Genomic DNA, 15,198 nt, shown 5'->3' on the forward strand with positions numbered 1-15,198 from the left:
AGCTAGAATATGGGAGAATTAAAATTATTACCAAAAAAAACCTTTAAAATTTTCTTCTAGGAAAACCAAAAGCTCAAAAAAGGCCTGCGTCTATGCATCGAATCGAACCCCTCCTCCCCACTCCCGTCTCAAGCGCCGGTAAACTTCAGCACGCCCCAATCTCCTCCATTCACCACAAACCCTAACCGCCCCCTCCCGCGTCGCGCCGCCCCGCGCCACCGCCGTCCGAGCTCCCCGGCGGAAGCTATCCTCTACGCGGGCGCGGCGGAGTTGCGGCGATGGCATCCTCGGCCAAGGTCACCATCACCCTCGGACGCAGCGGCCAGGTGAGCCGTCGCCCAGGATCTCCGCGCTCCAATACCCGGCCGGATTGCGCCGTGCCTATCATTCCTCGTTTTAGATTCGATTGTCGTTCGGCTGATTTAGAAGGCGATCGGATGCGCAGCTTTAGCCAAACCGTAGCTATAGCGCGCGCTCGCGCGGCGAGATGCCCGGTTTCCAGTGTTAATAGCTGCGATTGTTTCTGTGCCTCAAGCGGTGGAACCTTGCTGGCCTCAGCTTCGTCTCCGCTGAAGGTTCTAAGTGAGTGTCACGCGATAGGAAGTTGTTGTGATTTCCTAAAGGTATTGATTAGTGTGCGAGTAGAGTGTCCAGATTTTAGTTTGCTGCTTACCAAATGCACGAACAGAGATAATGTTTCTGAATGTTCGAATGTTATGGGATTTAGGAAAGGAGTCACTGGATATCTTTGCAAGGGGAGTGATTATTATTGGTGCCCCTTCAGAGAAATAAGATGAGACTAGGAACGATTAGGATGAGTAAATAACTGGATGAAATGCTGAGAGGGAAAGTGCCGATGCGGATTGAGTACATTGTTTATGCCGCTGAGTATGTCTGTAGAGACTAATGGCGCCTGAATGACTAAGCCTGTAACACAATTTTTAGTTGAGGAGACAATACCAAAGATTATGTATTGGATGTTTTCTTCTGGTTTCTGTTCAGATCTTCAGGGTACGCCCTGTTCCCCAATGGTTCATTGCTCTCTGCCGGTTGTTCTGATGATTACCGTTATAGCGCATCCTAAATTGAGAGCTTGTGGTGATGCTAGTGGAAAGGTGCTAGAATGCATGTCAAATCCATCTCGTTCTCGTTTGCACTTTTACAATTCTTAGCTGACTAACTCAGGCTACAACTTGATTTATTTGATGTCTAGTATGCTATTTGGCTTCTCGGACATAGTAGGGCGCTTGTAACTATCTCGAACTCAGGAACTTAATGGTCCAATTTTTTTTTAATTTATCCCGTGTTGTGGATGTTTAGCATGGGTTGTCAGTGCCTTGTATTGCTTAGATATTTTCTCTTCCTTGTAAGGCTTCAGAATGAATTGTACAACTTTAGCTTCTTAACCTCAATTTTCTGGGTGCAGGTTGTTAAAAGGCGAACTATTTCTGATATTGGTATTGATGATGAATTGCCATTATCAGGAAGAAAGCGACCTGTTAGAGAGAGATTAGGAAATACTGTGGTTGATCCTGATTCGTATGGAAGCAAGCAGGGTAATAAAAGGTATATTTCCTCAATCTATTAGTATTCATTGTTTCTTGAAACAAGTGTTGTGATGTTTCTAAGTAGAGGGTGTAACATACAAAGTAATATTCACACCAGATAGTTCAGGTTCTCATTGTGTCTTTGCTCTGCAAATTATTCAACTTCTTATTACCCTTGAACATATGCTACAGCTTTATTTTAGTTTTTTTAAGAAAGCACTAGCTGTAGCGGTTCACGTCCATTTTCTATTTGCATGTGCTTACTTATAAATTTTGCTGTTCTTTTGCAGACGGCAAACAGAAAGCAGCAGCTTGCAGATTGGAGATGATGGTTTGGGTGATTATAAAAATTTCGTTTTTTGCTATCCCATATGCTAGAATATAATAGTGAGCTGTTTAGTTGACACTTCTTTTTTCTTGCATGTGTTGGGCTGCATAATAGTTGAAGTTCGCCAGATTGGCAGGCATGATTTAAGGCTGAAGCTAATGAGGAAAGGCTTGTCAAAGAAGAGCAACAGTGAGACAGAACAGAATGGAGTTGATCTCCGTGAAAAACTTTCACGGAATTCAAAGAATCTCCAGGGATATGAAGCAAGAGGGCGTGTTCCAGAATCAAGATCTAGTTATGATGTGAGAGAGGTCCCAGAATCAGGATCTGGGTATGGTTCGAGGGGGAGAGTCCCAGAGTCAAGAGCCTCTACTCTTGCAAGCCAATTGCCCTCTGCAAGGTGTGCAGACGATTTGATCAAGTTTGATTCTTCAGGAAAACCTTATTCCTCATGGACTGCTGGTGGTTTGAGGCATAGCTCCCCAGACAATCTTCCAAGTGTTCGAAGAGACTTGTCTCCTCCAAGGAGTGTCCGAAGAGGCATGTCTCCTCCAAGGAGTGTCCGAAGAGGCATGTCTCCTCCAAGAAGAGGCATGTCTCCCCCAAGAAGTGTTCAAAGAGGCATGTCTCCCCCAAGAAGTGTTCGAAGAGGCTTGTCTCCCCCAAGAAGCGGTCGAAGAGGCTCGTCTCCTCCAAGAAGTGTTCGAAGAGGCATATCTCCCCCAAGAAGTGTTCGAAGAGGCATGTCTCCCCCAAGAACGTATGACCAGGCCAGGTCCATTCCACCTCCTGGATCTGTCGGTGCCACAAGATCTTCAAGTCACATCGCAAGAGATGTTCCTGACACATTAAGAACCCATCAACCTTACGAAGGAAATTCTACCATTTTGCTTGATACAGTACAACCAGCTAATGGAATCAGTTCATCTGGCGCACGTCTGCCTATGGACACTGTACTGGTTTGTATTTCTCTCATAGGCTTCTGCTTTTTCGATTCGTTGCTTTTTTTGTGCTCAGCTTTTAAAATTTTCTTTTGACACCACATCTGTTCTTTGTCCTGTAATGCTGTTCTTGATAGGATACTTGGCAATTAAAACTGAAAATGGTGCTCGATTATGAACTTATTACAAAAAGTTCATCTTGAACTTTAGTTAGGTTCTGTGTTTGTGCTTCTGAGTGCAACAGTCTCAGAACACCAAAAGATATTCTAAAGTTGACATCATTATACACATATATCCGGCACATCCATTCTTATGCTGACCACCAGCTTAGTTTTGTTCACATTGCTCGTAGTTCCAGCTTATAGCTGAATTTCTGTTCACTTTACCCATACATAGTTATGTATGTGAGAAATCAACTTCCAGTTATGATGACCATTAGCTGAGTTTCAGGCCAATTATATCAGGGAGCTTTTGGATATGAATTCTATAGTTAACATTTGCTCTGGAGTTATCTGACATTGTTCTATGTGCTTTTGCAGACAGAAGTACCGCTGACAGTTACTGGATTACTGAAGTCACTGGGACTTGAGAAGTATGTTTGTCTCTTTCAGGGCGAGGAGGTGACTTCCTTTACTTCTTGATTTGTTTCCAACTTCTAATTGTTTCTTATGCGCAAATATACAATCTTCATTTTGATACCGGTATCTGTTATGTATTGGCTAGCCACACTGAGTCGTATTTGAAAGGCTTATATTTGATCTTTTGAGTGGAGTTATGAAGCTGTGCTCCCTCAAAGAGCTTTAGCGGTTCTTTTGCAGATAATTTATTAGAAATTTTGTTCTTAGTCTCTTATCTTTCTTTTCATTCATGATTATCATTCTATAGGTTCATGCCTCTGCTTGCTCTTCTGTTGGTTACACCTATTGGATCTTTAAACTATCTGTTTGCTGTCTCAAGCTTTTTCTTTTCTTTCTGAAATGTCCAAACTGTCAATTTGAGCATTTCATGAGCGTATATTTACTTATTTAGACATATGCTTTATGGATTAATCACTACGATGGTTCATCATTTGCTTTGTATTCACTTGTTTTCAGGTGGATATGACTGCGTTGAGTCAGATGAAAGATGGTGACCTGAAAGATATGGGAGTACCAATGGTAAGTATTTGTATAGCTCAATTATGCTAGCATGTTTAGCGATGCTCTTATTCCAAGTATGTATTTCTCTACTCCAGCACTGTTGTTGTTAGTCTTGAACTCTTGATGATGACAATAAGGTTCTGTATCTGAATTTCATTCAAAAGATTCACTGTAGAAAGGCTAGTCTCTATGTGACTACAGTCACTACACGCTGGTGACATTTATGTTAAGGCAATTCAAACGTGATGCTGCTTCATTTGTACTTAGACATGGGTTTCAGGCTTGCAGCACATTCTTTCCTAGATTTTAGGCTTTCTTTTCTGGCTTTTTTGGTACTAGTTCTGATTTTGACTAGAGTTTGTCATGGATCAGGGACCTCGGAAGAAGATTCTCCAAGCAGCGGCACCCTATGCAAAACAATGGCAAAGATGCCCGATGATCTAGGACGTGGAACATTGGCTGGGGAATGCAATTTACTGATGTAAGCTACCCTGCTGCGGATCTTGTATATCCTCACCGGTAGCCTGTCTTAGTTAACCTTATTTTTGTTGCTGATAGATTATTGCTGCCATGTTGTTGGCTTGTATAAAGTCATCTCTGTCAGCTGATGCTCCCAATTCTTCCATTCACGATCTGCTACCCGTCAGTAATTGTGAAGAGTGGCAGGCTTTAAAACAGATGGGTACATATGGGTCTAGCAGCGTGATCGGCCTGGGCTTTTTTTGTATTTCGGGAACATATGGGAGTGACAACTAATCCAATCAATTATGTATGCCAAATGGCCATCAAATTCACCCAGAGGGTTACTGATGAGTACTAGGCCAGTGTTTATACCAGTCTGAGTGCTTATACTTCCTCCGTTCCATGAAAGTTGTTTGAGATTTGTCAAAATTTGTATGTATCTAGACAACCTTATTACATTGGCATGCTTTAGCAAGTCGATGGTACATAATTCTGTTGCTTGTACTATCGTTCTGCTTCATGAGTAGATGTTAGCTGGAAACAGTGGTTAGCCATTACAGCTGAATAGCTGGTGGCTCCGCATGATCCTTGCAAGTAGCTCCTGCCCGTAGTCCTTTTCTAATCATGATGCAATGACACGAACTGTTCGGCCGGGAAGTGGCCATAGATGTTTCGCCTAATCATCGTGATCCAAACTGTAACGAGAAAGGGGTCGAATCGAAGAACCCCCAGATGCTCCCTGTCCCGGCATCGGTCCATCTGTTTTTGATTGTCTCTGAACGCCAGCAGCGTGGCCTCCATGGTCCACTATTAAGACGCAATCGAAAGGTTTACCCGACATGGACCGGCCCGACGCTCTACGAGAAAAGGCATGTGCCAATGCTACCTTTCCCTTCCATGTGCGAACCGGCGGCAACGCATTCTGCTCTGCCCTTTGTTGCGGGTGCAACCTTTGGACACGAGATTATGCTTCTTTGATATATGGCCAATCCGCTTGGCAGGAGTAGAGTATTGGGATTAAGAAACATACACTAAAAGCATCTCCAGTCGCGTAGCAAAATTCTTTCTAATATTTTAGATAGTTTCTTCTATCTAAAATATTAGAAAGAATGTACTCTTCTATCCAAATCTAATTTGCATCGATAAAATAAATCCAAATTTCAGCCGTAGATGAATAATTGCAATTTTTTGTGTGTACAAGATTAGAATAACTTCAAAATAACTGACATAATTTTTTATTTTTCCTGATCAGAAAAATATATGAATCATCCAAAGAAATTTAGAGCGCGCCGGACAAAAAATGTTCCCAGCCGCGTCCCCCAAAGCCGTTTATACGGTGTTCGGCGCCCCGAGCCCGTCCCCGCTCCACAGGGGACGCACCGGAGACGCCGGACGCACCGAAAAGCGAGGCGGGGAGTGGCGGGGCCGACCCATCAGCAGCACATTGAATTTTAACCTAACCGTCGCCTACCTCGCGACGGAAGGTATTGGCGCGCAGCGACGGTGCAGTTCCCGCATAGACGCAGCAAAGCGTCTCGTCGCGCCTACCTCTGCGTGCCGGCGTTAATGACCGTCACCGCTCCCCCGCCTCCCTCCGGCCTATAAAAAAGGGCCGCCTCTCATCGTCCCTCTCACACACAAACCCTAGCATCTCTCTCCCCAACCCTAGCCGCCACCATCTCAAGAGTCGACGCCATGGCTGGTAGAGGCGGAGGCTGAGCTCGCGGCCACGGCAAAGCTGCACGCTCACCGTTGTCTGCGACGCCGTCGTCGTCCTCATCATCGAACAGGCAGGACGAGGAGGGGCCTATGCTGTTCGAATTCATCGCCGTCCTCAAGGGCGACCCACACAGCATCCAGAGATTGCCGGACGACTTCGCCGACTTCGTCGCCGACGACGAGCGCCCGGGCTCGCTGCATCTGCGGGAGGATGGCTGCCACTGCTGCCGGTGGATCGTCGACTTGATCTACGACACACGCGGCAAGATGTACCTCCACATCGGCTGGGAGAAGTTCGCGCGCTACCACCGCCTCGAAGCCGGCTTCGTGCTCGTGTTCTCCTACTTCGGCAACAGGGACATGAGCGTCAAGGTGTTCGACGAGACGCTTTGCCGCCGGAACTACCACGTTGACAGCGCCGAGGAGGACGGCGATTGAACATTGTTTTTTCTTCGTAGCGAAAAAATGCACGAAGGTTTCTGGATGTTCTTCCTCGGAAGAACCAACAGGGGCACCCTCACCAGCTGGATTTTTCAGTTTGGGTGACTGGGTGTACCCTCGAGTGTTCTTTCTTGGCAGCAAACACACGAAACCTTCGATGCTCGGCCTAGTTAGGTTTAGATTTTTTGCAATTTTTTATATTTGTGTCAACCATGGTTCAAACTATGTATTAGTTTGTGGAAAACCATGTTCCAAACTATATCTTCATGTAAACCATGTTCCCAATTATGTATTAGTTTGTGGAATATTTCTTCTCTTTATTGAAATAAAAATGCAAAAACATAAAAAAGAATATTTTAATGTTTGGGGGACGCGACTAGGGAGCGACTTCCCCCAAACGCGGCACGAACAAAACACGTTCCGCAAACGCTCGATCCGGCGTGCTTTGGGGGACGCGATTGGAGATGCTCTAAAATTTAGGAAAAATGAGGATAAATGAGAATTAAACTTGCTCAATACTCTAGCACCAAACATGCATTTAGAATAACTAAGGATTTGAAGTTTTGTTGCGGATTATCCCCACTAATAATCCCCGATAGAACTCTAAGGCCAAACAAGCCCTTAGCGGGACTGAATTTCCGTCCCGGTGCGGCCGGTTGAACCGCCACGAGGTGGCGTCTTAGGGTATGTACAATGGTAGAGAAGGCATGTCTTTTCTTACCCCGCCACATCAGTAAGAGAAGGCATTAGATATAAGTCATACAACGCATTATCTCTTACTGCTATCTCTAGCAATTAATATTAATAATTAAATTTTGGTAGGAAATTTGTTGCTAAGGGAAGACATATGTGATACAATGGAGAAAATAGTTTTTCCTTATTTCGTAAGAGATGATCCCTTAGCTAAGGGAAGGCAGTTTTCTCTCTCTTTATTCTCTCTCCTCCAACTAAGCAAAAATATGACGTGGCATCTCTAAGAAAATGCTGACATCACCCCATTGTACATGCCCTTAGGGCATGTATAATGGTGATATCTTAGCAATGCCACGTAGGATAAATACTGATGTAGAGGAAAGAGAAAGTCAAAAAAAGACTTTGCCTTCTCTTAGCTAAGAGATGATCTCTTAGCACAATTTGTCTCACCATATATTTATCATGTCTAGTTACTAAAAATAAGACTAACAAATAACTCATTGTACATCATGTTTTACTGTCATATCTAGATTACATGACACAGTTAAGATAAGACGGTCTTATCAACCATTGCATATGTCCTTTAGGCGCGTGCGACTTTTTTGGCGAATCAAACGTCCCAAACTGGCCATAGTCGTTGGGCTTGACAAAGCAAACTCTAGTTTCATTCCGCATTTGTTAAGCCCATCTCGTAAAAGTTTTAATTCACCCCCCCTCTAGGCGACATCCGTGTCCTTTCAATTGGTATCAGAGCAAGGTCTCTCATTTTAGGTTTCACCGCCTTGAGAGTAAAGATGCCGGCTAGAGGATTAGTGCATGATAACACTCTTATATTAGATGACACAAATTATGATGTTTGGACAATTTGCATGCTTAGTCATTTTTGGGACATTGACCCTCATATGGAGAAAATTGTAGATATAGGTTTTTCTCCTCCTATGGATTCACAAAATCTATCTTTAGAGGATGAGAAAAATTTATATCTCAATTCTCAAGCTTCTAATGTTCTTATGAATGCTTTGAGATATGTAGGTCTTTTTCATACTTGCCTTTTTTGGAGCGCTCATGAGTTATGGACAAATATTCAAGATAAATATGATGTGTCCAATATTATTAAGGATGATTGCTTTGCTTCCACTTCTGGTCGTGATGAGTTCTCATATTCATCCACTTCACCAATGTGTGGCAAGACACAAGGTAATGATATGATGAGTGGTGATGGAAATTGCAATGTTGATATTGAGCTTACTATTGATGATCCTTCATCTATATCTCATTGCAATGGTTTATCTTTGGACTTAAATATATCTAGCACAAGAAATGATTTACATGCTTGTGTTGATAGTCCTTGCATATCATGTCTAAGTTTGTTGAATAAATCTCATGATGATATGCTAGTTTTGTCTTGTGGCCATGATAAAAATGCTTCTATTTCCTCTAGTGGTTATGTGACTAACAATGTAGAGGAAACCAAATATTCTATTGGTCAAAACAAGATCTTGAAAGGTGCCTCAAGTAACTCCTCATCTTTATCTCACGGTTCTCATATATGCCTTATGGCCAAGGGTTCCACGGCATCTCCCACCATGGAACCTAATATTTCTCGTTGTGATAAGGATGAGGATGAGTATGAAGAACATGATTGGGTTATCTCTCTACGCAATAAGGGTAAGAATGTATTCAAGGTTCTTTGCAAAGATAAAATTGCTAGCTCTCACTTCTTTAAAATCTTGACTACCGCTATTGAGAGCTAAAAATGTATTTGGACGCGTGAGAACACCATTGATAAAATGGGTGCTCTTGAACGTGAGTATGCTCTTGAACTTTTTTGGTGAATCAAAGGTCCCAAACTGGCCATAGTCGTTGGAGATGCTCTCAGTGCAGTGAGTGAGCAACTGATCGTTCAGCACTCCAGCTTCTTCTGATATATGGCCAACTCGCATACTGTGTGTGCGTGACAGAATGGTGTGATTTCTTCCGGTGGATGTCCCATCCCATCGTGCGAGACAGCAAAGGCTAGGCGGAATGGATGGTTGGCACATGATAAGTGCAGCGACGATAGGGACTTGTAACAGAAAGTGAGGTGCCAACGGCCGGACGCCAGTGCTGAATCGGATGGCCCTGGTCAGACGCTGGCTGTAACCGTAAAAGCTGAAAAACGCATCACCAAAATTCACAAGTTCGTTCAGCTCAGAATTCAGAAACAGCATGCCCCAAAATCCAATCTAATACAGCAGCAGCAGCATTGCTCAATCTCACTAGGGACAGTACAAACATCAGGCAACGCCGGTGGTCGGATGCTGGCGGTCTCTCTCAGTCGAGTACGTCGCATTGGCGCCTGACGACGCCCTGCCGGCCGGTCTTGACGCCGAGGGTGCCGAGCCTCTGCATGGCGGCGGCGAAGTCGTTGAAGAAGGCGGTGCGGTTATCGGCGTAGCGCTGGACGAAGACCCTGGTGGGCGCGTACTCCCAGAGCGCGGCGTCGGAGGCGAGCAGGCCGAGGCCCCGGGGCAGGTTCTTGAAGTAGAGCTCGTCGAACACGCTGGGCGTGACGATGTCGTTGAAGATGGAGAGGGTGGGGTCGCGCTCGTACCCGGCGCAGGAGCTCCGCAGCGCGCGCGCGAAGGCCGGGTTCAGGGCCGGGTCGTACCCGTCCGGGCCGCGCCGGTCGCCGTAGACGCGGTGCGCGAACTCGGAGCAGTGGGAGAAGCCGACGGTGTGGGCGCCGGCGAGCGCCACCATCTCGCGCGGCGTGATGCCCTTGCGCGCGAAGAGGACGGCCATGGCGCGCGCCGACATGTTGGTGCGGGGCAGGTTGCCCTCGACGTCGGTCGCCTCGGAGCGGCGCGCGTCGCGGCGGCCCAGGTAGACCGGGAAGCGGGGCCCGCCGAGGATGCCGACGAGGTCGCGCGCGGCCAGGGCGAGGATGTCGGCGCAGGAGACCGTGCCTGGGCAGGCGGCCTCGAGGGCGGACTTGGCGCGGGCGACGGCGTCGAAGGCGTCCCCCGGGAGGGAGAGGTTGATCTCCGCGGACCGCTCCGGGGAGCGGTCGGCGGAGAGCGGGGAGACGAGGACTGAGGCGTCGCAGCCGGACACGAAGCAGTCGTGGAAGAAGAGCCGCAGCGTGCCCGCCGCTGTTGAAGGGTTGGCCTGCTGCTTGGCGGTGACCACGTCGGAGACGATCTGCTCCACGCGCGGGCAGCTGCGGCTGTAGTAGGAGGTTGAGAGCCTGGCGGCCGCCGCCGCCGCGCCCGGGGCTGTGGCGGCGGCGAGGAGGAGGGCTAGGGAGAAGAGGAGGCGGCGGAGAGGCGCGGCCATGGAGATGGAGAGAGGTGGTGTTCTTGGAGCGATTTGGACGGGCAGACGGGGGATGGGGAAAAAGGCGGTGGCGGCCGAGGGTGAAGTGGGGGATTAGTGGGAGTGTAGTGAGGAGTGGAGTAATTGTGATGTGAGTGAGGAGGTCGAGGCAGGATGGACGGATGTTCTGCCGCAAAAAAAACCGCAAGCAAGCGCGGTGAGTTTTGTTGGAACTTGGAACGTGACATTTCTTAATGCCATGGTCCAGGGCCCACCACAGTGAATGAAACAGAAACACGGTCTGCATCTTGGAGCTGCTAAAAATGTTACTACTAGTACTATTACTCTGTTTCGAAATGTAAGCTAAATCAGCTTTTAAAAATTGCTTATATTTTGAACTAGATGTGGTATTATTACAGGTAACGACGAAATTACTACAAAAATTCAAGTTTGAACAAGAAAGCAGTCCAACGATACATGTTTTATGTTATACGTACACAATTGATTTCAATGAATTTGTACTACAACACTGCCGCCCTGCTTGCCCCCCTCAATGCATCTCCAACGCGGCGACCCATCCCGCGCTCGTGCATCCGGATGGGTCCAACCGAAAAAAAACGCGGCCCAGCACGCGGACCTATCCCAAAAACGGATGGCCGCGGCGTCCGGGACGATCCAAACTCGGCCCAAATCTGGGACGAGTTTGCGTGGCTATGGACGCCGATTGCTGGCCGCTCGCGTCCGCCCCTTGTCCGCCTCTTGCCTGCGTGTCATAAATAGATAGATTTTTTCTTCATTAAAGTTAGTCATTACATTTGTCCTTAAATCTACTACTACTAGTCTAGCTACGTACGGAACCGGCGGCCTCGTCGGTGACTCACCGCCTACTCACCGGTGGGGTCGTGGATTTCACTCGACGCGGGCGGCCTGTACGCGTGAGGATTCCACTCCAGCTTTTAGCAGTTGGGTGGCTCGGCGGCGGCCCTCTTGCGGCGTTCCTCCGCGGCCGCCTTCCTCTTTTCCGTCCGCGTAGCTTGGGCGCGCTCGCGCTACGCCTCCTGCAGGGTCACCATCCGCCTCCCGCACAGATCGAGCTCCTGAAGGGTGGCGTGTTCCACATCGGTCCGTGCCTCCAGGCGGACGCGGCCGGCGGCCTGGGCCTCGTGGTTCTCCTCCCGACGGTGCATGCGCTCTTGGGCCGCGCTGCGCCGACGCAGCAGCCTCCCAGACGAATAGATTTGTTTGAGTAACGGATGAACGAGAAAGAACCTTCCGGCGGCCACATATGTGGTGGTTGGTCCTAATCCAGTAATCCGATCGACTGAAGTGGTCTTTGTTGTAACTTGCATGGCATGCCCTACATTACACGTGCACGAGGGTACGTACTCCAACTGACTGGTCAACAAGAAACAAAAAAAGCAACCCAACTGACTTGTAGCGTGGCGGTTACCAAGTTTGCCAGCTCCCGTGTCCAAAGCAGCCAAGCAGCCATGCTTGCGACTTGCGAGGATTGGATCTCACCTTATTTGTGCAATTTTTGGCCCGATGCAAGCAGGCAGGCGATTAGATGTCCCGAGACAAGGAAAGATCGATCGCAAAAACATGCAGATTGATTAGCATGACAAGGAAAGATCGATCGCAAAAACATGAAGATCGATTAGCATATCAAATTTGCCGATCAATTTATGTTGTTCTGGTAAATCATGACACGGCACGCTTATCACATAGTAGTGAGTAAGCTGGTAAAGTGGTTTTTAAGGAAAAGAAATTCTATTTTGAACACCGGATTCATAGTGTTGGACAATTCGAACTTTGGACTCGAAATCCCTGTTGTTGGCAGACTATAAACTATTGACTTCTTATCTAAGTCAAATCTTTGGGTCGTTTTAGGTTTAAAAAGGTGACATGGCAATGGTTAACCAAGTTTTTCTCGGTGGATGGGCCATATAACGGTTGGAGTTAATCATTTCGCTATTCGGATTAAAACATAGAGGGACAAAGCTGGGAACAAAATCAGGGTTCGCGGAAAAGTGGGCGAGCCGGTGGCAAAGGGGATTTGGGGCGGCGGTATGTGGCAACGATAGAAGGGGATGTTGTGGTCGTCCGGCGCCTCTTCCGTCCCCAACTTCCGACGAGCAAGAAGGAGAGGAATGAAAGTAATGTCTCTCGTGCCCTAAATTACTTGTCTGATTACACCAGTTTCAGGTTTCATCAGGTATCAGTACATCCGTGTCCGATTCAGCACATTCAACACTAGTGATGACAACTTCTGGTTTTTTGTAGCTCAATTCAACGATATCATCCTCAAAGTCACTCCTGATGCTGCTTTAATCAATATCTTGCTCTCCATAGTACTTCATACACATCAACTACTCCTCCAACACAAATATAACATGTCATCTTAACATAACAACTAACATCCTGAAAAAATACCAAAGCATCAATAAGTTCTTTCTTACAATTTCACTCGCACCCAGGATTTAACCAAAACAAACATACAATGCACGCCAATATAAGAAAAAACACTATTTGCAACCAAGTTAGTGGCAAAATCGCGCAGATAATCCGACCTTTTTCGTCATCGAGAAGACGAGAACCGCCAAAATTTCTCGCACTGGATCCTATACTGGCACAACTACATGATAAACCTACAACGACCTGAGGAGGAGAGCGTCGCCACGATATTTGCTACCCCATTGATCAACTGCCCGTCACCATGGCTGTCGCCAGAGAAGCTTGTGAAATGTTAGGGGACGCGAATGAGACGAGGTGGACTGACATGCCTTGATAGGGGACCCGATCTTCTGCATGATCGTGCAGTGAACCACCGATCTAGGTCACTCCTTGGCGCATTGACATCCCCTTTTTTGGGGCATCGTGAGGGTTTGATGAGATTAAACGGTCTAGTGTTCCAGTGTGTAACACTCCGTGCACCAACGGACAGGCTGTTACCCTTGGCAGCGCTTTAGGATCTCTAGACTGGCACGTTTAACCATAATTTTTTTTGGAGATGAACTTTCGAAAAAGAAGATGCAACCTATTGGTATGAGTATTTTAGCAATCATATTGATTTTTGGGCACACACCGATCGGGATTTTGAGGTCATGGCTGGATTTGTCTAACGTATGCTAGTTTAAGGTTGAAGATAAAGTTTTTCCATTTTATTCCCCCCGTGCACCAGTGTAAGATGTTATAGATATTTTAAAATAGACTAGATACAAATTAAAATGACTGAACCTACGCACTAAAAATAGACTAGATACAAATAAAAAAGAATGAACTTATGAATGTAGGGAGCATAAGAACGACGCCTCGTGCACTAAGACAGACAGATGCATGCAGAAGACAAGAGTGCAGTCGTGTACATCCTCAGATGGTTCAGGCGATGGATCGAGTTGCGCTCAGGGCCGATCCATAGATTTTAGGGGCCCTAGGGCGAAATAACATCAATGGCTCCTTGTTCACAGTAGAGAAGTTTTCTTGGGGCGGGGGGGGGGGGGGGGGGTGCCCCCCTACTCTAGAAATTTAAGATATTTATTTAAGCTAAATTTTAATATTTTACTTAAAGTTTAAACATGATTGGTGTTCTAAAGAAAATATTATTCGACAAGTGAAATATTAGGGTAATCAATAATAAACTAAATAATATATACATTTGAAAAATATATGGTCTTCATAATATTTGTGAAGACGTTTGAACTATTTATTTCTATTGACCCCCCGAACTATATACCATGCTATTGAATTGGAAATAGGAGGTGTGATGGTAGGTTATTTTGTATTCTCAGCTTTAGCCTTTCATGTTTGAAACTATTACCACTGTCGTTGCCTAATCGACGATACCTCGGAGGAGGGATCCTCACGAGGGGGAGAAGAAGTAGGGGCCATAGGACGGAGTGCACACGGGACGGTGGTACGCGAGTTACCCAGCTTCGGAACACCTGCACGATGACAGGGCCTACTGCTGCTTGTCTGGAATTATCTGGGCGCTTTCGCGTTGTTACAATGAGTTGTGGTTGTGCCTCTAGGGCTCCCGGGATCCGGCTTATATAGGCGCACGGATCTAGGGTTTACATGGAGAGTCCTAGCCGGATTAGAGATAGCCTAACTACGGTACAATATCTTGCCGTGCACGTCACGGATCCGCCTTCCATATACGTCGTACTGGATCCGGGCTCCTCATGGGCCTCCATGGATCCGGGTTCCTCCTAATGTCGGTACGGATCCGGCTTACTGATCCTGGGCCGGACTTCTTCCTTCATGATCAACAACAACTGGGCCGCCCGATGGGCCACATGCCTCATCACCATCTATGGACCACCCGGGCTTGCCGGATCTAGGCACTGTCGATGATACACCCGTGAAGTATACCCACAACAGTAGCCCCCAGAGTTCTCCGAGTTTCGCCTGCTGCTTCCGCCTTGCTAGTCCATCATGATTTCCGACAATATCAGTAACGCGGAGAAACTTGAAGAACTCCAACTTCACATTTTCTTCTTTTCCCAACTTTTAGCCGGAAAATGCTCCCATCCTGCGGGACTTCACCCATCGACGGTACTGGATACGTTTCCGGGTTAGTTCCCTGCTTGCGAATGAGAGCTTTTTATCTTCACGCGATTACCCGGAATCTT

At 46.8% G+C, this 15,198-nt stretch overlaps 2 protein-coding genes across 4 annotated transcripts; one reads left to right on the plus strand and one right to left on the minus strand.

The window, feature by feature from the left end:
- The first annotated feature begins 225 nt into the window (after positions 1 to 225).
- On the plus strand, positions 226 to 4,922 carry LOC124675433 (serine/arginine repetitive matrix protein 1-like). Of its 3 annotated transcripts, none has more exons than XM_047211506.1 (8): positions 226 to 326; positions 1,427 to 1,566; positions 1,838 to 1,884; positions 1,990 to 2,834; positions 3,356 to 3,436; positions 3,911 to 3,973; positions 4,328 to 4,436; positions 4,514 to 4,922. In XM_047211506.1, exons 1-7 carry the CDS (start codon positions 279 to 281, stop codon positions 4,397 to 4,399), a joined length of 1,296 nt encoding a protein of 431 aa, XP_047067462.1. In that variant the 5' UTR covers positions 226 to 278; the 3' UTR covers positions 4,400 to 4,436; positions 4,514 to 4,922. The 3 variants fall into 3 exon arrangements, with proteins under 3 accessions (XP_047067462.1, XP_047067463.1, XP_047067464.1); XM_047211507.1 differs by having other exon boundaries at positions 4,547 to 4,922; XM_047211508.1 differs by having other exon boundaries at positions 1,838 to 1,878; positions 4,328 to 4,922.
- Positions 4,923 to 9,442: 4,520 nt separating this feature from the next.
- On the minus strand, positions 9,443 to 10,668 carry LOC124679114 (peroxidase 31-like). The gene has a single exon (XM_047214935.1). It carries the CDS (start codon positions 10,586 to 10,588, stop codon positions 9,584 to 9,586), a length of 1,005 nt encoding a protein of 334 aa, XP_047070891.1. The 5' UTR covers positions 10,589 to 10,668; the 3' UTR covers positions 9,443 to 9,583.
- Between the last annotated feature and the right edge of the window lie 4,530 nt (positions 10,669 to 15,198).

Source organism: Lolium rigidum, chromosome 7 (genome assembly GCF_022539505.1).
Source record: "Lolium rigidum isolate FL_2022 chromosome 7, APGP_CSIRO_Lrig_0.1, whole genome shotgun sequence".
Lineage (NCBI taxonomy): Eukaryota > Viridiplantae > Streptophyta > Magnoliopsida > Poales > Poaceae > Lolium > Lolium rigidum.